General features: G+C 68.8%; 1 protein-coding gene across 3 annotated transcripts; it reads right to left on the bottom strand.

Moving 5' to 3' along the window:
• Positions 1-334: 334 nt before the first annotated feature.
• PPP1R1A (protein phosphatase 1 regulatory inhibitor subunit 1A) lies at positions 335-8577 on the bottom strand. Of its 3 annotated transcripts, none has more exons than XM_025458671.3 (7): positions 8306-8577; positions 4511-4571; positions 3270-3307; positions 2910-2973; positions 2336-2488; positions 852-958; positions 335-500 (listed from the first exon to the last, which is right to left on the bottom strand). In XM_025458671.3, exons 1-7 carry the CDS (start codon positions 8387-8389, stop codon positions 492-494), a joined length of 516 nt encoding a protein of 171 aa, XP_025314456.1. In that variant the 5' UTR covers positions 8390-8577; the 3' UTR covers positions 335-491. The 3 variants fall into 3 exon arrangements, with proteins under 3 accessions (XP_025314456.1, XP_025314457.1, XP_025314458.1); XM_025458672.3 differs by having other exon boundaries at positions 335-497; positions 8306-8557; XM_025458673.3 differs by having other exon boundaries at positions 2910-2940; positions 8306-8556.
• Between the last annotated feature and the right edge of the window lie 11583 nt (positions 8578-20160).

Raw genomic sequence — 20160 nt, 5'->3', positions numbered from 1 at the left:
CCCAGGAAGCTGCTTATCTTTCCCTCAACTGAGAGAAAAGAGAACCCAGGCCCTCCCTTCCTTCCTTCCTTCCTTCCTTCCTTCCTTCCTTCCTTCCTTCCTTCCTTCCTTCCTTCCTTCCTTCCTTCCCGGTACCCTGGGGGTCCTCAGCGCTCTTGCCACTGCAGGTCGGGGCCGGGTTGCGGGGAGCCCCCCCGGATGCCCCCCCCAAGGCTCCAGCTTCCCTCTTTCCTCCTCCCTGGCACAGGAGGCGAGGAGACGGGGCTGAGGGAGGGCAGGGTGCGAAGGGACGAAGCAGGGAGTCTCCAAGCCGGGAAAGAAGGAAAATGCCGAGGACCTAACACCAAATTTATCACTTTTTAAAAACGAGGGTTTTTTTTTGTTTTTTTTTTTTTTTTGTTTTTTGTTTTTCCCTAAAAGTGAATAAGAAAGAGATCCAGTGTCCGTGCGTTCCCAGCCGCAGTGTCGATGGCAGGATGCCTGCTTCCGAGTCACACCTGCTGTGGGGTGGGGGCAGGGGCGGAGGGGGGGGGTGAGCCTCGACGTGTCCAGCAGGGGAAGCCCCGGGCCCCGCTGCGGGCACCACTGCTGCGCACCCTGCACCCTGCACCCTACCCCTTCCGCCGAGGCCCTCACACCCGCCTGACCTCATCCTTGCCCCTGCGGCTCGGCTTGGCCCCTCCTCTGTGCCCGGGTGCCTGACACCCCCAAGCCTTCTTGCCCGGGACAACAGCTTTTCGGGGACTGAAGCTGGCCCGTCGGTTCCCCTAAGCCCGAGTCCAGGTCTGAGCCCTTGCCCTGGTCTACGCAGCCTGACCCCCGAGCACCGGGCGGCCGGCGGGGGCTCTCACCGGCTTGGCTCCCTGGGAGGCCGGTGGTGGTATATGGGCCGTGGGTTCCTCGCTGCCGGGCTTCTCCCTGCCCCTCTCCTGAGCTTCGCGCGTGGGTTCTGCAGGCCCTGGGGAGGCAAAGGCAGCGCTGGGAAGGCCTGCAGGGGGGCTGCTCGCCCCCGCCCTGAGCCCCGGTGGCCCTGGACCCCGCTGGGGGCGGTCGGACAGTCGGGCTGTTCCCGCTCATCGCCACCATCACTACAGGGCCCTATTCTTAAATTTGCAATTAAAAAAAAAAAAAACTTTAAAAAAGTTTGGGTCCACTTTGGCTAAAGCTGACCCCATATGGGCTACGTGTAGCCTCTCCCCATGGACGGGACCCCTCGCTCCGCGCAGAGGCGTTTCTGGTCCGATGACAGGGCCCGCGGGTGTCTCAGTGGGTAAAGCCCGGGCGCCCGCTGTGAAACCCAGAGAGCTCCGGGCTCGGGCCCACGGGGGCTGCGGGGCTGCGGGGCCTGTGGGGCCTGCGGGTTCTGCAGGGTGGTGGGGTTTGTGGGGCCTGCGGGGCTGCGGTGGCTGCAGGGGCTGCGGGGTGGTGGGGTTTGCGGGGCCCGTGGGGTCTGCAGGTCCTGCGGGGTTTGCAGGGTGGTGGGGTTTGCAGGGCCCGTGGGGTCTGCGGGGTCTGCAGGGTGCTGGAGTTTGTGGGGCCTGTGGGGTCGGCAGGGTCTGTGGGGTCTGCGGGGTCTGCAGGGCTGTGGGGGCTGCCAAGCTGCGGGGTCTGCAGGGTGGCGGGGTCTGCAGGGCCTGCTGAGATGTGGGGCCTGCGGGGTCTGCAGGGTGGCGGGGCCTGCAGGGTCTGCGGGGTCTGCAGGGTGCTGGGGTTTGCGCGGCCTGTGGGGTCTGCGGGGGCTGCGGGGTCTGCAGGGGCTGTGGGGTCTGCGGGGTCTGCAGGGTGCTGGGGTTTGTGGGGCCTGTGGGGTCTGCAGGGTGGTGGGGTTTGCAGGGCCTGTGGGGTCTGCGGGGTCTGCAGGGTGGCAGGGGCTGCGGGGCCTGTGGGGTCTGCGGGGTCTGCAGGGCCTGCAGGGCTGTGGGGACTGCCAAGCTGCGGGGTCTGCAAGGTCTGCGGGGTCTGCGGGGCTGCAGGGCTGCGGACGCCTCTGAGCATCACTCCCGTCCGTCTGGTGCTGTGCCTGCCCCAGCGGCTGGGCCCTCACCCACCTCCTCCCCCTGTCACCAACACCCCGAGGCCAGGCCTGCTGTCACCTCAGGCCGCCAGAGGCCCCGAGGCTGAGGCCCCGAGCCTTCCCGGGCAGCAAGGCAGGCGGAGCGGACCAGGTCATGCCCTCCAGCCCCGCGCAGCCCTAGGCCTGGCCGGCTCTGTGCCATCAGACCCCACGCAGGTGAGGCTGCTCCTCCTGCGGCGGCCCCCCAGCCCCCCACGGCCCTCCCCGCACCCTGGCCCCCCCTCCCCCTCCCCCTCCGCTCCCCCCCCCCCCCCCCAGTACCTGCTGCCTTCCCCGCGCCCGGCCTGCAGGCCGCCTCCGCGTCTGGGATCCCAGGCGGGCAGGGCTCCCGGGGCCCCGAGCTCCCGGCGGCTCCCTCAGGCTCGTCTCCCTGCTGCTGTTGCCCCAGGTGATGCTCCACCATCATCTGGAGCTCTGGGGGCACAGAGGGAGGGACGTGGCCGCCACTTGGCGACAGGGGCCGGGCTGGGGCGGGGCATTCGCTGGGCGATGAGGCTACACAAGGAAGCATCTTTCCTTTGCGGGGAGGCAGGGCGGGCGGGCGGGGCCTTTAGGACCAAGGATCTTCCCCAGGGGCTGCGATCCCCGTCTTGGCTAGACTCCGAGGAATCCCCGAGTCCCCTCCGCGTGGGGTGCACTCCCCAGGCCACCTACCTGCCCAGCAGGTGAGGCAGGTCCTCCTGGGCCCCCAGCCCCCTGGAGGTGGAGCTGGCACCCGCAGGGCTGGCAACAGGGAGGGTGAAGGACTTCCCGAGGACTCCCTCCAAAGGGGTCAGTAGGTCTAGTGCTCAGCCCCCCGCACGCGGGGAACAAGGGGACGGGAAGTCCTGCTGACCTTTCATCGTGGGTGTGGTCCTTGTCACCTTCTTCCGTTGCCGTGGAGACATGGACAGAGTGGACTGTGAGGGACACAGGGCACAGGTGGAGGCCAGCCCTCCCCCCTTCTGTGCCTGCAGGCTCTTGGGTTGGAGCTGGGGGTGGGTTGTGGGCCTCAGAAGGTGTGTGGGGGTTCCCGGCTTCCCAGCACCCCCCCATGGTGCTGAGCAAGGGGCCCGGGTGTGGGGACAGGGCGCGTCCCCTCATGCTCGTGCAGGCGGCTGCAGAGGACGGGGGTCCAAAGGTCACACCGGTTGGGGGTCTGGGGAATGATCCCCGACAGGCTGTGGGCTGGGCTGAGCGCCAGCGAGCAGCTCACCTTGAGGAGCGGGTTGGGGATCCGGTCTTCATCTATCTCTGGGGGGAACAGGGAAGGCAGAAAGTGAAGAGGACAGGAGACCCTCCGAGGCTGACGTCCCAAGGGGGAGCCTCGGCCATCGCCTCCTTCCCGAGCCCTGAGCCTCCCGTCTGCCCCTGGGATGCTGGCCCTGAGGGCCGCCCCTGCCCGCACGCGGTCCCGTCCCTGACTCTGAGGTCAGTGTCTCTGTCCTGGCCTCACACCTGGAGGTTCCCGAGTAGGACCCTTGGCCCCTCTCCTCCCTCTGAGGTGCGCGGGAGTCCTTCTCCTCCCCAGCACTGCCCCCTTCCCCAGGGTCGGGGGTCAGGGGCCCACCCTGCAAGGCGGTGGGGGGCACTAGAGGACGAGCAGGCTCGCCCTGGGCAGGGAGGAGGAGCGATCCAGCTGGGTGCAGGCCGGGGTGGCCGGGTGCACGCCGGGGGTGGTCAGGTGCAGGCCGGGGGTAGTCGGGCGCATGCCAGGGATGGCAGGGTGCAGGCCAGGGTGGCTGGGTGCAGGCTGGGGGTAGCCGGGTGCAGGCCAGGGGTGGTCGAGTGCAGGTCTGGGTGGTCGAGTGCAGGCCGGGGTGGACGGGTGCAGGTCGGGGGTAGTCGGGTGCAGGCCAGGTGGCCAGGTGCAGGCCAGGGTGGCCGGGTGCACTCCAGGGGTGGCCAGGTGCAGGCCGGGGTGGCCAGGTGCAGGCCGGGACTCGGGCGTCCTAACCGCAGGCTCGCTTACGAGCAGCAGCACCTGCCTCCTGCTGTCCCGTCAGGCTCCCCGAGACCATGTTCCCCCCCAGACCTCGCGGGGTGCACTGGTGACCACGCCAGCTGCTCCCTGAGTGCTCCCGACCTTCCCCTTCCCGGAGGGCTGCAGGCTGGCTGACGGAGGCCGTCTCTCCCCTCACAGCTGTCACTGCCCCGGGGGGCTGGGGGGGATGGCAGTTGCTGGAGCAACCCGAAGGCTGTTGCCGCAGCAACCGGCACTCAGTGGACCAGCCCGGCTCCTGGGGGCCCGGGAGCCAGGTGTGTCCCCCCCAGCACGGCTCCATCTCTCCGGAGCAAAGGCGACCGTCCCGCCAACGCGGCCCCCGCGTCCGGGCTCAGGAGCTGGCCTCCGCCCCTCAGGCCCGCCCTCCTCCCGCACCCCTCCCGCACCTCCTCGCTCACTGGCCCCAGCCGCCCCGCAGCCCCTCTGCCTTCAGCGGCCCAGCCCGGGCTTACCTGGGGAGGACTGGTCACTGGTGAGCACGAGGGTGGCAGGGGTGGGGCGGCGCCTCCGAATCTGAGGGAAGAGGTCGAGCGCATGTGAAGGCGTCGAAGCCCCGCCCGGTGCCGCCGGGCAGCGGGACCCAGGCTCCTGCTGGACACACCTCGAAAATGCCCCTGCACTGGCCCTACCGTCCGGGCCGGAGATGCTCGGGCCATCCCTGTCCCCTGGGGCCCCCGAAGGCCCCACCCGACCCCTCTCTGCGCCTGCATGTCCCCAGCTCTCCGTCTCAGCAGCTGCATCTGCTCTAAGGCATCGATCCCTGGCTGCTGTCCTTCCGTCCATCCCGACCAGTGGGCAGAAACCCCCCGGGAGGAGGGCACAGGCTTCGTCCCTCAGTGTTCCCGCCCCCCGCCCCCAAGACAGCCTTGAACAGTCTGTGGCCTGGCATCTGTGGAGAGCGCCCCTCAGGCCCCGGCTGCCCCGGGGGGCCACGTGGGGAAGGCAGGTGTGAAGGCGCAGGGGTGCAGGTGCAGGGGTGAAGGTGCAGGTATGAAGGCACAGGGGTGAAGGCGCAGGCGTGCAGGTGCAGGTGTGAGGGTGCAGGTGTAGATGTGAAGGTGCAGACGTGAGGGTGCAGGGGTGAAGGTGCAGGTGTGCAGGTGCAGGTGTGAGGGTGCAGGAGCAGGTGTGAGGGTGCAGGTGTAGACGTGAAGGTGCAGACGTGAGGGTGCAGGGGTGAAGGCGCAGGGGTGCAGGTGCAGGGGTGAAGGCGCAGGCGTGCAGGTGCAGGTGTGAGGGTGCAAGTGTAGATGTGAAGGTGCAGACGTGAGGGTGCAGGGGTGAAGGCGCAGGGGTGAAGGTGCAGATGTGAGGGTGCAGGTGCAGGCGTGAAGGCGCAGGGGCGAGACTGCAAGTGTGAAGGTGCAGGGGTGAGGGTGCAGGCGCAGGGGTGAAGCTGTATTCCCCAGCTCATTCCCCAAAGTCCTCTCTCTCCTTGGACTCACTGCCCTTCCAGTTGGTCAGGAAGCGCGGCGGGGGGAGTCCTCGGGGTGGTAAATCCACCAGCAGGAGCCCCCGCGGGACCGCCCCATCCCGCCCCATCCCGCCCCCTCCTGCCGGGCTCCGGGGTCCCGTTCTAAGGACTTCTTCTAAGCGTCCCCGGGCCTCTGCGTTCCTTTGCCAGGCTGCCCACAAAGGTGACCGCTGGTGAAGGCCGTCCAAGGACTCCTGGGACATGTGGCTTTTCCCCTTTCTCTGGAGGGTTTCGGGGCTGGGCGGTGAGGGGACCGTGGGGCCGGCGTCCCTGCGGTTCCCTCCAGGGCAGAAGAGGCGACGGAGGGCCACATGGCTGGGAAAGGAGCTCACGTGACCCGGGGCTGAGGCAGCAGGGTGAGGACACCGAGGGATCAAATTTCTAAGTGTCTGTGTCCATGATGTGGTGTCACCAGGACTGGGGGGGGGGGGGGTAAGACGCCCACCCTTCTCTGTGCCCAGGAGGTGGGCATCGGCCACAGTAGAGGCAGCGGTGTTGCTCCGAGAGGGGGACTGTCCCCCAGGAAGTGGGACGCATATGCTGGGGGTATGCTGGGCCGGGTCATTGCTTTCTCTGGAGCGACATCTGTTTGGGGTGACGTTCCAAGGTCCCTGGCAGTACTGGTCCTGAATGTGCGCGCACGCGTGTGTGCATGTTCCCCCCCTCCCCATTAGCCGTGGGCCCGTGTGGCCAGTCCTGATGCAGATGCGCTGGCACCAGCAGGTGCGCGCGTGTGCTTCACGTGCGGATGAGGGCCACCCCTCCCCAGGAGGGGGCTCCTCTTTGTTGCTCTGGGTGGACGGGGTGCTGGCGGTAGAGGAGTCACAGGGACAGGCTGGGGCGCAGTGGGGGAGGCGGGAGCCTGGGAAGGACCCACGTGTGTCAGCGAAGGCCTCGGGAGCCGTCCGACACCCCTTCCTTAACCAGTTTCCGCGCCCTGGACGGGACTCCTAGGCACCCAGGGTCCCCACAGCGGGGGGGGGGGGGTGTGCAGCCGCCTTCCTCGAGCACCTCCCCGCACCCGAACTACTAGGGAACGAATAGACGGTCCCTTGGTTTCCTCGCAGCGGGGTCTCGTCCCAGCGCTCAAGGGCACCTGAGCCCCGATCTGCCGCCGTGCCCCCGGCTGTGGGCGCCCCGGCAGCCCTGCCGTTCTGTGCCCCTAACCCACGGCTTCTACCCCTTTTGCCTGCTCGGGTCAGTCTGGGTCAGGGGCTCCGGCCACGCCTGGAGCCCTTCGCGTGCGTAACCCCGGGCAGCCCCGCAGGAGGGGTGGAGGCCCCACGGCAGGTAGCAGGTGTCTAGTGGACACCAGTTTTGGAAGGTTAGAGGAAAGTGGGCGGAAGTCCTGGCTCTTTTTGCCGCCCGGCTCGCCCTGTGTCCCCCTGAAGCCTCAGGCCTCCCCGCCCCCCACGCTGACACCTGCCTTTCCAGCACCAAACAGGTGCAGGTGTCAGGCAGGGAGACCCGCCCGCGCCGGTGGAGGGCAGTGCTTCCCGGCGCCTCAGCCCGGCCCGCCCGCTCCCCCCGCACACCCACGGGCCCTTTCTCAGGGTCTGAGATAATCTCAGGGCCCTGCCTCGGGGTGCGGGGCACAGCGGCCTGGCCCCCCGACGCTGGTGGGACACTCCACGGGCTCCGGCTCTCCACCCTCCTCATCCTCACCAGCTCCAGGGCTCCCCTCGGCCCTCCTACTGCCACCCCTGGCGCCCGGACAGGGGGCCCCGCCAGGGAGAGGAGGGAGGTGCAGGCTCCGACCCCCTCCCACACTTAGGCCCCTGACATCCAGGGACAGTGTGGTCCCCGCCCTTCCCTCATGCCCGACCTGATGCCCCCAACAGCCGGGGCCACGTGGAGGACACAGGCTCCGGCCCACCCCAGGAGGTCCCAGAGGTTTTGGTGGGGGGAGGCTGGGCCAGAGCCCTGGCAGCCGGCGGGGGGGGGGGGGCGAGGCAGGACTGACCCGGTGACCCCTGGGGACTCCTTAGGATCGGGATGGCCAGGCCAGGGGACAGAGATGGAGCAATGAGCAAACGAGCAAATATTTGGCAAACTGGGCGGCCGTCGTGGCCCCGGGTGGTCACCCTCGCACGCTCCCTCTCCCTGAGACACACGCTTGCTCACACTCATCCACGCCGCCTCTGCCAGGCTGCTCCGAGCTAAAAATAGAGCAGGCCTGGGCTGGGCCAGGGCCTCGGACTCCCACCCCCCGCGCCAGGCTGAGCGCAGGGCCCCCCCCCGCGGCTCCGAGGGCAGGACTTGGGAGCAGGGACCCACGTGCGCGGGCTTGGGGGGGCCTCGGCCGCAGACCCAGCGCCCCCGCCCCGGCCCGGCCCGCCCTCGGGGGCTCCTCCGGTTCCCGCCGGGCGGGGGCCCCGGACCGTTCTAGTCCTGGAACAGCACCCCTGCCTGCACCCCTGCCTGCACCCCTGCCTGCACCCCTGCCTGTCCCGGCCTCGGCCCCAGGCCCCTCCCGCGAGGAGGCTGCCGGGGCCTCGGGCGCTCCCCCCAGCTCGGGAACTCCGGCGGGGTCGCCTTGGGGGGTGCAGGACGGGGGGAGGGGGCTGGGGGGGAGGGGGCTGGGGGAGGGAGCCGAGGGTCCCACCAGGAGAGGGGGCTGGGGGAGGGGGGAGGGGAGCTGGGGGAGGGGGCTGGGGGTCCCACCGGGGGAGGAGGGAGGGGGCTGGGGGCTGGGGGAGGGGGCTGGGGTCCCCCGGGGGAGCCAGGCTTCTGGGCGCCCGCAGCCGGTCCCCGCGCCCCGCCCGCCCCGCACCTGCTCGGCCGCCTCGGGGTCAAGGTGCGGCTCCAGCAGCGGGACCGTGAACTGGATCTTCCGCGGGCTGCTGTCGGGCTCCATGGCGGGGCTCGGGGCTCGGGGCTCGGGGCTCGGGGGTCGGGGCTCGGGGGTCGGGGGTCGGGCGCTCCCTCTCCGCTCCGCTCGGCCCCGGCCCCGGCCCTGCGCGCTCGGCTCCCGGTCGGCTGCCGGCTCGGTGCTCCCGGCTCCCGGCCCCGGGGCCTCGGCGGCCGCCCGGCGGCTCCGCCCCGCCCCCGCCCCTCCCCTCCCGCCCCTCCCCGCCCCGCCCCGCCCCCAGCCCGAGCCTTAACCCCGTCGTGGCCGCGGGCTGCGGGAGGGGCGGGCGCCAGGGGTCCCCGAGCTCCGGGCGGGGCGGGGCGGGGCGGGGGTGCGGACGGGGTGCGGGGTGCAGGTGGGGCAGGGGTGGAGGCGGAGGTGCGGGCGGGGTGCGTGCAGGGCGGGGTGCGGACCGGGTGCGGGTGCAGGTGGGGGTGCGGGGGTGCGTGCAGGGCGGGGTGCGTGCAGGTGGGGTGCAGGTGGGCGGGCGGAGCTCCCCCGGCGGGGGCAGGTCCTGGGGGCGGGGGCGCTGCCGGGGGCGGCGGCCAAGGCGGAGGGAGCCCCCCCGCGGGGCGTAGAGCGGCGCCTCCCGGGGCGGGGGGGGGGGGGGGGGCTGCCCGCGCGGGGACCGTCCCCGGAGGTGGAGGCGGCGACGCTGGAGCGGAGGTGAAAGCCCGGCGGGCGGCGGGCGGCGGAGGGCTCGGGGTCCCCGGGGTCCCTGGCCCAGAGCCCAGGCCGGGGTGCGCGGGCGGGGGCCGCGGCGGGAGGACCCGGGGCGGGGCCCGCGAGGCTCGGGCTCCGTGGCTCAGCCGTGGGGGAGCGCAGGGGAGAGGCGGGGGGGGGGTGCAGAGGAGAGGCGGGGGGGCGCAGGGGAGAAGCTGGGGGGTGCAGGGGAGAGGCGGGGGGCCGCAGGGGAGAGGCGGGGGGGGCGCAGGGGAGAAGCCGGGGGGCGCAGGGGAGAGGCGGGGGGGCCGCAGGGGAGAGGCGGGGGGGGTCGCAGGGGAGAGGCGGGGGGGGCGCAGGTGCTCGGTTTCCAGGTGCACTGCGGAGGGATGGGGGGGTTGTCCCGGGACGCAGGTCAGACTCGCGGGGGAACTTCCCGGCCTGGTGGGGCCCAGGCGCGGCTCAGGACCAGCGAGGAGGCCGGCGGGGCGTGGCAGGACCAGTGGGCACCACGCAGGGCCTGGGACGGGAGAGGCCGGGCAGGGGCGGGGGGGGGGGGGCTGCACCCCTGGGGGAGGACCGGGGAGGCAGGGGAGGCAGGGGCGGGGCCCCGCAAGTGCAGCACCGGCAGGCTCCCTGCAGGTTGCTGTGACCTCGGGGCCCTGTGACCCCCGCGGCCTGGGGGGGGCAGCCTCAGCTCTTGGCCGCCTCCCCCTTCCCTTTACCTCCCAAATAACCTCGGGCCCTCCCCGCCGCCCGGGGCAGCTCAGGCTCCTGGGGCAGGTCTGGGGCAGGCCTGGGCTCCTGCGGTGGGGCCAGGCCTGCTCTGCAGCCACGTGGGCCCTGCGCGTCCCTGGCCCCTGGGACCGACCCCTCCTGCTGCGGGTCAGCGCCCGGGACCCCAGCAATCCCCTTACAAGCTCCCCCCACCCCGGTTTTAATGAAAATACGTGCGGTCGGTCACTGTGTAGTTGGAGGCACAGAGCCCAGCTCACCGATGACCGAGGTCTGTCGCGGCGCCATCACCACAACAGGTGCAGCTGGCGTCCGACTCACACGGGTAACCGTAAAGAAAAAAAAAGGAAAAAAGGAGGAAAAAGGGGAAAAATTTTCTCTTTTTGTAAGAACTCAGGAGTCACTCCGTTTCCAGCTCCCCCCACCCGCGCAGCTCTCTGTCGCCGCCCTACAGCCCGGCCCCTTCCTCCCTGCACCTGCGGGCTGTACCTCTTGGCCACCGGCCTCCATTCCCCGCTGCCCCTCCTCCTGCCTCCGATCGCCCCAAAGCTGACCTCCTTCTCCAGGACTTTGATTTTTGTTTTGTTTTTTTTATTTCTTTTAATTTTTGTTCTAGAGTCCGCGTGTGCTGAGGTCACGCCGGGATTCAAGGCACATAGCGCGCTGCTCCCAAGGCCCATCCGTGTTGTAGGATCCCCTCGTTTTCTGTGGCCACATCGTGCCCCATTACACACGCACACACGCCTACGTCTGCACCTGAACCTGCGCCCGGGTCGCCACCCGATCCACTCGTCCCCCCACGGATGCTCTGCGGGTTCCTCCCTTGGCCGTGGGGAGCGGTGCCGCCGTGGGCGGGGCGGGGGTGCGGGGGGTGCCCTGTCCCTTCCTCTCTCAGCTGGAAGTGGTGGTGGACGGAGGAGGAGTGAAGACCCCAGGCCTGGAGCGTAAGGACGGGGTGGGGCGCGCGGCCGTCAGCTCGCAGGCCCTTGCTGCGGCCTCCCCGCCTCGCCTCCCTCCTGTCGGCTCCCAGAGGACGGAGTCCGCAGTGTCCCGGAGACGGGGACTTGGCCCTGCCTGGCCCCATTCCACCAGGACCCTGGAACTTGAACCAGGGACTCTGGGGCCACAGAATCCCGTCCCCGAGCCTCAGTTTCCTCATTTGCGAAATGGGAGAAGAGTCCGGCCCGAGAGGGTTGAGCATCGCCTGCGGTCGGGCGCCGGCGCCCGGGAGAGCCTCGAGCAGCCCGTAGTGGCCCTGCTTCCTGCCTCGTCCCGCGGGGAGGCACCCCCCTCCCCGCCCCGCTGTGCCTGCCCCCTTCACACTCCCTCCCCCCAGACTTTGCTCCGGCCACGGGGACCCCCGCGGAGTCCTCGGCCACCGTTGTGTTGCCTCCTGGAGCTCCAGTCCTCCAGGCCCCCTGCCCTGACTGCAGGCGAGGAGGGGAGGCGGCTGCTGGGGCCGCGTGGGAGGAGGGCCCGGAGCAGCCGGTGCTGGGGTGGAGGCGAGGAGGAGGGCGCAGGGAGGGAGGAGCCCGCTGGGTGCTGTGGGGGCAGGGCGGGGAGGGGTGCCGGTGGGGCACAGTGGGCCTGCGAGGGCGTCCTGGCTCCACCTGCATCCGTGCCGAGCCTGCGGGGTGGGAGCCTGTGCAGCTGCGGGCCGGTGGGCGCGGGGCCTGGGTGGGCGGGGGCCGTGTCCCTTCCCCGCGGGGCGGGCAGGTGCGGGGCGGGCAGGTGCGGGGCAGGTGCGCCCCTGGGCCGGGCGGGCCTGCTCCGGCTTCGTGGGCTGCTCCTGGCCCTCAGCATGCTCTGCTTCGGTTCATGGCCCCCGCACCCCCAGCAGCCCCTCAGGCGTGAATTCAGTGACCCCACACCCCCGGGATGGACGCACGGACTAGGATCTTGCTTTACTTGGGGCTGGGCCGGGCCCTCGGGGCATTTGGGGGGTTACACGTCAGTTCCTCCCTCTGCGCCACGTCTCTGGGCCTCCGTGGTGGGGCAGTCGCTCCTCCCGACCCCCAGACACATGCCCGTCTGTTTTCTCATCCCTGACGGGAGGGGGGCAGGTGACTGTGGGTGTCTTCCCATTCTCAGATGTTGTCATCCCGGGGCCCCTGGTGGCTCCGCGGGGGAGCATGTGCCTTGACCCCGGAGTCCCGGGTTCGAGTCCCGCGTGGGGCTCCCTGCATGGAGCCTGCTTCTCCCGCTGCCTGCGTCTCTGCCTCCCTCTCTGTGTGTCTCATGAAGAAATAAACCCTTTTAGGAACGTTGCCATCCTGAGTTAGAGGGGCCGCGGCCACAGGCTGGGACGTCTGGACCCAGGGCTGCAGCCAGAGGCAGGGACCTGGGCCTCGGCCTGGCCTTTCCCTCCGACGCGACGGCCGTGGGCGTGCCGAGGCCTGCTGGGTGCACCCTTCTCCCCGGGGCTCTGGGGCCGTGAGGCGGGGGCTGGTTCGTGGGCGAAGGAGCACCCCCCCACCCAGGCGGCCCCCCTGGGGAGCCATATGTTCACACCAGTTTGCCGTAGCTCCTCGAACGCTTCTGGAGGCTCCTCGAGCGGGCTCGGGGCTGGGGGCCCGTGCTCGGAAAATCCTCAGGGAGCAGGAAAGCCTGTCCCTCGAAGTGGCTCTGCTCTTCTGGAAACGCCTGGGAGTCCTGAGGAGGAGGGAGCAGCTGCGGGGCAGGGCTGGGCCTGCAGCCGAGGTGTGGGCACCCTGCCCCCGGGCCTCCGACGCCCACCGGGGACACCTGTCCAGGAGCTGGGCCGCAGCACCGGGGGGGGGGGTGCTCAGGGGGCAGCTGGGAGGCCCCGCCTGCCTGCACTGCGCCCGGCTTGGCTGTGAAAAGCCCGTCGCTGCCAGTGTGCCAGGCTTGGGTACGCCCCCCTGCAGCTGGCACTCTTGGGGACCGAGCCAGAGCTGGTGACTCAAACACAGGGGCTGCTCATTTGCAAAGTGCTCTGTGTCTTCTTGAGCCTTAACCGGGTAGCGGGGTGGGGTGGGGTGGGGGGGGACTTGCAGCGTGGCCCATGCCCTCGGAGCTGGAGAGGGGAAACTGAGGCCAGAGAGAGGAAGCGGCTCTTCCGAGGCCTGGAACCCACGCCAGCGCGGCCCCCGACGAGCCCGATGTGGTGGCTTTGGCAGAGCAGAGGCTGAGCCTGAAGCGGGCTCGGGCCCGAGGGCCTCTTGGGACGCATTTGAACCCTTCGGTCATCGACCCTCGACCCCCCCCCCCCACAGTGGGGCACGGGCGGGGGGGGGCTCCTTCTGCATCACCAAGCCTCTGGGCAGTGTCCCTGGGGCACGAAGCCCCGTGACCTTGGGCAAAACTGGCCTCTTGAGGCTCCGCTTTCCCCGCTGTAATGCCAGGCATCCCTGATGTCACAGGCCGGGAGGGGACGGGGCGATGTCCCCAGGGTGGAGTCCCCAGGATGCTGAGCTCCGGCCTGGCACCCACTGGGCGCTTGAGGAATGGGCAGGGGTAGGCGGGGCTCGTCCCTGCAAACTTGTCCTTGTTGACTCTGGGCGAAGCAGGGATGAAGGCACCGGGAGGTCCGAGCCTTCGGGGTTAGGGGTGGGCACCCCCGGGACGCGCCTCGCTGTCCGCCAGGGCTCCCGCCTGCCCTCGCCTGATCAGCTCCTCATCACCCCCGCCGCCCGCTAATTAGCACCCGCCCTGTTAATGATTGAACCTAATGACTTGGACTTGCGGATGTTGATGGAAAATTCTGCAGCCGCGGGGCAGGAGGAGGCAGGTCAGCAGGCCTGGGAGGGAAGGGCCGGGGCTCTGGACGATCGCCCAGGGGGGGCGGTGGCTGGCGCTGGCGCTGGCGGAGGTGAGGGCAGGTGCCTGGGCTTCCCCCTGGGTGGCTCACAGAGGAGGGCCCGGGGGGAGGTCATTTCAAGGTCACAGCCAGCCGCCCTCCCGTCCTCCCAGGCCGGGGCCCACGTGCAGGGGAACAGGGTGCCTCCGACTGGGCGGCTTCGAGCGGCGGGGACTTGGGCCGCGGTCCTGGAGCCCGGGCCTGGGATCCAGGGGCCGGGAGGGCTCTAGGGAGGACTCCCTCCTGGCCTCTCCCAGCTGCTGGTGGCCCCGGGGGCTCCTGGCGCGGGCCGGTGCCTCTCTCTGGCCCGTCCTCTCCTTGCTTCGGGGCTCCCCCCGAAACCCAGGACGCTTTCATCTCAAGAGCTGCAACCAAGCACGTCCGCCAAGACCCCATCTCCAGACAAGGCCGCACCTGAGGTTCTGGGTGCACGCGAGTGTCCTGGAGACGCCAGGAGCCCGGCAGCGAGAGCCCCGGGGGGCAGGGGGACGGCCTCACCCCGAGCGCTGTGCGGGGCCCTGCCTCCCCGTCTCCCCGTCTCCCTGGCGGGGAAGGGCTCAGCATCTCTGGGAGGGGCTGGCCTGGCTCTCAAGAGGCCTGGGGGGCTCTTCCTGGAGAGTGAGGGGTGAAGGGCCCAGGGGGTGAACCAGGGAAGAAGGGCAGCGATACCTTATTGGGCCGCTCAGTGGGGCTGACTTTTCCCCTTGCCCTTGTGTAAAAAATCAGGGAAGACTTTTTTTTAAAAAAGATTTTATTTATTTATTCATGAGACACACAGAGAGGCCGAGACCCAGGCAGAGGGAGAAGCAGGCTCCATGCAGGGAGCCCGACGGGGGACTCGATCCCGGGACCCCGGGGTCATGCCCTGGCCCGAAGGCGGATGCTCACCCGCTGAGCCCCCCGGGCGCCCCCAAACCAGACAAGAATCCTAAGGATTTTGCTCGCTGTCAAGTAAGAGACAGGCATTGAGCCTTGCGCGGGAGCGGGGACAACCTGGCCGCCCCCGAATGAAGACTGGCCACCGTCTGCCGTCACCGCCGCCTGTGGGCCCTGCCTCAGTGGGAGCGGCCGAGGCCCGGGCCGGGGGGCTGGGGGCCGGGGGCTGGGTCGACCACCTGTCTGTCCGGTCCTCCCTCCTCCTTCGCCCCCCAGGCCTGCCCGACCCCCGCAGTGAGCTGCACCGGGGAGGGGCCGGGGCGCAGGGTCTGATGGGCAGCGTCGCCCTCCCCCGGCGGGCAGGGTCCCGGCCCCTCCCCTCTGTGTCCTCTGGGCCTCTGTCCCCGTCCTCCGCCTGCTCCCCGACTCGAGGAACGTGACCCCCTTTCCCCAGCCGTCGGGGTCCTCTAGTCCCTTGAGGAAGCCCCACGGGGCAGCGTCCGAGGGGCGCACGGGGCTCGCTTGCTCCTCTCCCACGGCCCAGAGCGGAGTTTCCTGGCCTGGCAGACGGGCCCCAGGCTCCTCGGCTCCTCGGCTCCTCCAGGCCCCTCTGCCCTCAACTCCAGAGGCTCCGTGCTCGGCTCTTGGGGTGACCCCTGGGTGCCCGCTAGGCCTGCTCTAAGGCGGGGGCCCCTTTCTCCTTCCTTCTATCCCTACTGTGCCTCCCCCCAAATCCTCCCTTCTCTCCATGTTAGGACTTAAAAAAAATACCCTTCATCTGGCTGAGGCGGCCAGAAACCAGTTCTTAAAGATCCCCCTCGAAATTCGTCTTAGGGTGACTTGGCACTTGACCTTAAATCTCGGGGTGCCCGGTGGCCCCATCAGTGTCAGTGCGGGCGTCTCGGTTTCGGCCCAGGCCCTGCGCTCAGAGGGGGTCTGCTGGGCTTCCCTCCGCCCCTCCCCCTGCTCCGGGCCAGGGGGCCTCTCTCAAATACGTAAATAAATACCATTTCACCCGTTGTCTCTTGGTGCTTACCTGCAATTGTATTTTTTTAAAATAACAATTTCTCTTTTAAAAAAGATTTTATTTACTTATTCATGAGACCCAGAGAGAGGCAGAGATACAGGCAGAGGGAGCAGCAGGCTCCGTGCAGGGAGCTCAATGCGGGACTCGATCCTGGGACCCCGGGGTCACGCTGAAGGCCGACCCCCAGCCGCGAGCCCCCGGGCGTCCCTGAAACCCTGAGCTTAACATCTTGTTATGGAAGCACCTGGGACAGTTAAGCTCGAGCCAGGAGGGGCGGCAGCAGGTTCTGAACCCACAGGGCAGCGTCTCCGTGCGAGGGGAGGGGGACGCCGGCCGCGGCTGGGCCCAGCAGAGGGCAGCACCTCCCGCTTCAAACCCCCTTTTTCTTGCTTGTACCCGTCGGAATGTAGTTTCTCATTCGGGTTCCAGACACCAGGCGGCGCCCAGGGGTCGGCCTCGGGGTGGGCTCGGGGCCTCACTAAGCACCTGCAGGTAGTGGGGCCACAGATGGGGCGGCACCCCGCGGGGAGGCCCAGGCGGGGAGGCCCAGGCCAGGGGGAGGCCCAGGAGGGGAGGAGGCCCAGGAGGAGAGACCCAGGTGGGGAGGATCCCAGGTGCGGAGTAGGCCCAGGAGGGGAGGAGGCCCAGGTGGGGAGGCCCAGGCGGGGAGGAGGCCCAGGCAGGGAGGAGACCCAGGTGGGGAGGAGGCCCAGGAGGGGAGGAGGCCCAGGTGGGGAGGAGGCCCAGGCGGGGAGGAGGCCCAGGCAGGGAGGAGACCCAGGTGGGGAGGAGGCCCAGGAGGGGAAGAGGCCCAGGAGGGGAGGAGGCCCAGGCAGGGAGGAGACCCAGGTGGGGAGGAGGCCCAGGAGGGGAGGAGGCCCAGGTGGGGAGGCCCAGGCGGGGAGGAGGCCCAGGCAGGGAGGAGACCCAGGTGGGGAGGAGGCCCAGGAGGGGAGGAGGCCCAGGTGGGGAGGAGGCCCAGGCGGGGAGGAGGCCCAGGCAGGGAGGAGACCCAGGTGGGGAGGAGGCCCAGGAGGGGAAGAGGCCCAGGAGGGGAGGAGGCCCAGGCAGGGAGGAGACCCAGGTGGGGAGGAGGCCCAGGAGGGGAGGAGGCCCAGGTGGGGAGGCCCAGGCGGGGAGGAGGCCCAGGCAGGGAGGAGACCCAGGTGGGGAGGAGGCCCAGGAGGGGAGGAGGCCCAGGTGGGGAGGAGGCCCAGGCGGGGAGGAGGCCCAGGCAGGGAGGAGACCCAGGTGGGGAGGAGGCCCAGGAGGGGAAGAGGCCCAGGAGGGGAGGAGGCCCAGGCAGGGAGGAGACCCAGGTGGGGAGGAGGCCCAGGAGGGGAGGAGGCCCAGGTGGGGAGGCCCAGGCGGGGAGGAGGCCCAGGCAGGGAGGAGACCCAGGTGGGGAGGAGGCCCAGGAGGGGAGGAGGCCCAGGAGGGGAGACCCAGGTGGGGAGGATCCCAGGAGGGGAGGAGGCCCAGGAGGGGAGGAGGCCCAGGAGGGGAGACCCAGGTGGGGAGGATCCCAGGTGGCGAGGAGGCCCAGGAGGGGAGGAGGCCCAGGCTGGGAGGAGACCCAGGCAGGGAGGAGACCCAGGTGGGGAGGAGGCCCAGGAGGGGAGGAGGCCCAGGAGGGGAGACCCAGGTGGGGAGGATCCCAGGTGAGGAGGATCCCAGGCTGGGAGGCCCAGGTCGGGGGGAGGTCCAGCACAGGCCCGAGGAGCTGCAAACCAGCCCCTGTGGCTGGGGAGGCGGACGGGAGGGCTGCGTGCTGGACACAGAAGCGGAGCACCGCCGGGGGTGGGGGGGGGTGGGGTGGCCGGGGGCGGGTGGGGGCGGATGGAGGTGGCCAGAGGTGTCAAAGCTACCAACGCTCAGCCGTGAAGGATGAGTCAGTGTCGGGGAGTGACACTGCGGCCGGTGAGGACGGGGAACCAGGCCGTATGGGGGGGCGGTGAGAGCGGGCCTGGCCTGGGGAGAGGCGAGTCTGGATTGGGGTCCTGGAGGCTGTGGCCTGGCCCCGGCGCCCTGGGGCACACAGAGCCGACCGGCGGGAGGGACTGGCTGGCCCGCCTTCCCCAGGGCAGTGGGGCAGGTGTAGACCTTAGCACCTGCCTGGGTGGTCGGGCCTCTGGCAACGGACCCGGTGGCACCAAGGCCTAAGGGGGCGGCGGGGCTGGTCCCACGGGAGGAGGACCCGGGTGTCCGCGAGATCGTGGCCCCAGGGGTGTCCACGTCCCGATCCCTGGAATCTGTGGACCCGTTAGCCTAAATAGGGCCTGGGTTTCAGGTCGCTGATCTGCTGCCTTTACAATAGGGGGTTACCCGGGTGCGCTGGGTCCGCGTAGTCACGGGGAATCTCGGATGCAGGGAGGGACCCCGGGGTCCGGCTGGACGCGGCCGGCTCTGGAGGTGGGACAGTGGCCCCGAGAGCCCAGGGCCGAGGCGGCCTCCGGAGGCCGGGAGGGGCGCAGACACAGGTCCCCCCTCCAGAAAGGCACGCGGCCCTCCTGGCGCCTCGACTGTAGCCCCGGGGGCTCATGTGAGGTTTCTGACCTCGAAAACCACCGGATGGTGAATGTGTGTTGTTTTCAGCCGGTACATTTGTGGTGACTTGTACTTAGAACAGGGGTTGGTGGAAAGGGAGGTGGGCGGGGGTCGGGGTGACTGGGTGACGGGCACTGGGGGGCGGACTTGATGGGATGAGCCCGGGGTGATATGCTCTTTGTTGGCATCAAACTCCAATAAAAAAAAATTGTAATTTGAAAACTGATGCCGGTGGAAAGGGTCTCCTCTGGGAGGCAGGGGTCCCCCTGCAGGGTGGGGAGCTGGGCAGCGGGCGACGGCCCCGAGCAGCGTGGCTTCTGCGTCCGCTGCCCTCCCTGCCGCGATGCACACACGCACTGGGGCCGGGCGCCCCTTCCCTGCTGTCCCCGGGCAGCCGCGGAGGAGGAGAGGCCCCTTTGGCAACGTCTGGGTCGCGTCCTCGGGTGAGCCGGGTGCTCTGCGGGGAGGCCCAGGCGGGGAGGGGGCCGGAGGGGCGGCGGGGGGGGCCATCCTGCCCTGGAGGAGACCCGGGACCGGCCTAGGGGCTCCAGCACAGGGGCTCCTAAGGGCGAGGGCACCGGAGGCATCACGGGCCTGCAGCCTCCTGGGCGCCGCTGAAGCGGGGATGAGATTCTGGCTCCAGATTATTTGTGCTGATCTTTGGTAAGTGATGCCTGGTTGGCTGTCCCCGATCCTGATCGTCTTCTTTGTTTAATTTAATTCAATTTAATTAATTTATTTATAAAGATTTTATGCATTTATTTATTCATGAGCGACGCAGAGAGAGGCAGAGACCCAGGCAGAGGGAGGAGCAGGCTCCATGCAGGGAGCATTATGCGGGGATTTGATCCTGGGACCCCGGGGTCACGCCCTGGGCTGAAGGCAGATGCTCAACCACTGAGCCACCCGGGAGCCCCATCTACTTTGTTTTAAACTACATTTAGGGCCACAGAAGGAGGCGTGGAAGGGTTGTATTTATGGCCTGGGCCGGCCACAGGCTCCGGGAACTGTTCCCTACCACGCGGCCTCTCTCGTGGGCTCCGGGTTGTGCATCTGTTAGGCCGACCCTGACCTCTGACCTCAGAGGCCGGCAGCGGGATTAACCCGCGGGTGTGGGGGGAAACACCAATGGGATTACTACACACCCAGAGGGATGGGAGGAAAACGGACGATTCCTGTCTGTGTCTCTAGACGTCAGGTCCAGGGAATCCAGGAGCCCCGGGGTGCGTGGGAGGGACAAGCCTGGGTCTGGTGGTGAGAACTGTCAGCGGGAGGGGGAAAGAAGGAGAAGAAGTCGTCGTGCTGACCGAGCTGGAGAAAAAGATGAGATTTTATGGGGACAGAGGCTGGGATCTTGGGGGCTACGCTCGGAACACGTTCAGGGGAGAAGCACAGGTGTCCCCGTTGCACCGGCTCTGCAAGGACGGACCTGGAGAGGGGCCATCAGTCACAGCCTGGGCCGTGGGCTCCCAGGGACAGTGTGGTGTCCCCCCCTCCTCCCGCCCCGTTCCCTCACACCCGACCTGATGCCCCCAACAGCCGGGGCCACGCGGAGGACACGGCTCCGGCCCATCCCAGGAGGTCCCAGAGGTTTTCCCCGGTGGGGGAGGCCGGGCCAGGGAGACGCAGGACCGACCTGGTGGCCCCCCGGGTATTCCTTAGGACCGGGATGGCCAGGCCGGTGGACAGAGCTAGCTTCCTTTGCAGTGAGAATTTCTGGCTGAGAAGGAGCAGACGGGGACCTTGGAAAGGGAAGAGTTTTGGCCTTTTCATTTTCCTGCATTTTAATGTAAAAGGAAATTTACATTTAATTAATTAATGTGAAAGCAAAATTTACATTTTGCTCTTTGTTACTCTTTGAAATCAGGAGGAAGTTTAGGTTCAAATTTAGAGCATTGCTTGGTTGCCAGACTTGGGTTACTTGATATTTTACGGGGCCAGGTCGTGCTTTATTTTATTTTATTTTATTTTATTTTATTTTATTTTATTAAAGATTTTATTTATTCATTCATGAGACAGAGAGAGAGAGAGGCAGAGACACAGGCAGAGGGAGAAGCAGGCTCCATGCAGGGAGCCCAACGTGGGATTCGATCCCGGGACCCCGGGGTC

Source organism: Canis lupus, chromosome 27, assembly GCF_003254725.2.
Source record: "Canis lupus dingo isolate Sandy chromosome 27, ASM325472v2, whole genome shotgun sequence".
Classification (NCBI taxonomy): domain Eukaryota; kingdom Metazoa; phylum Chordata; class Mammalia; order Carnivora; family Canidae; genus Canis; species Canis lupus.
This window is presented reverse-complemented; position numbering and strand designations above follow the sequence as displayed.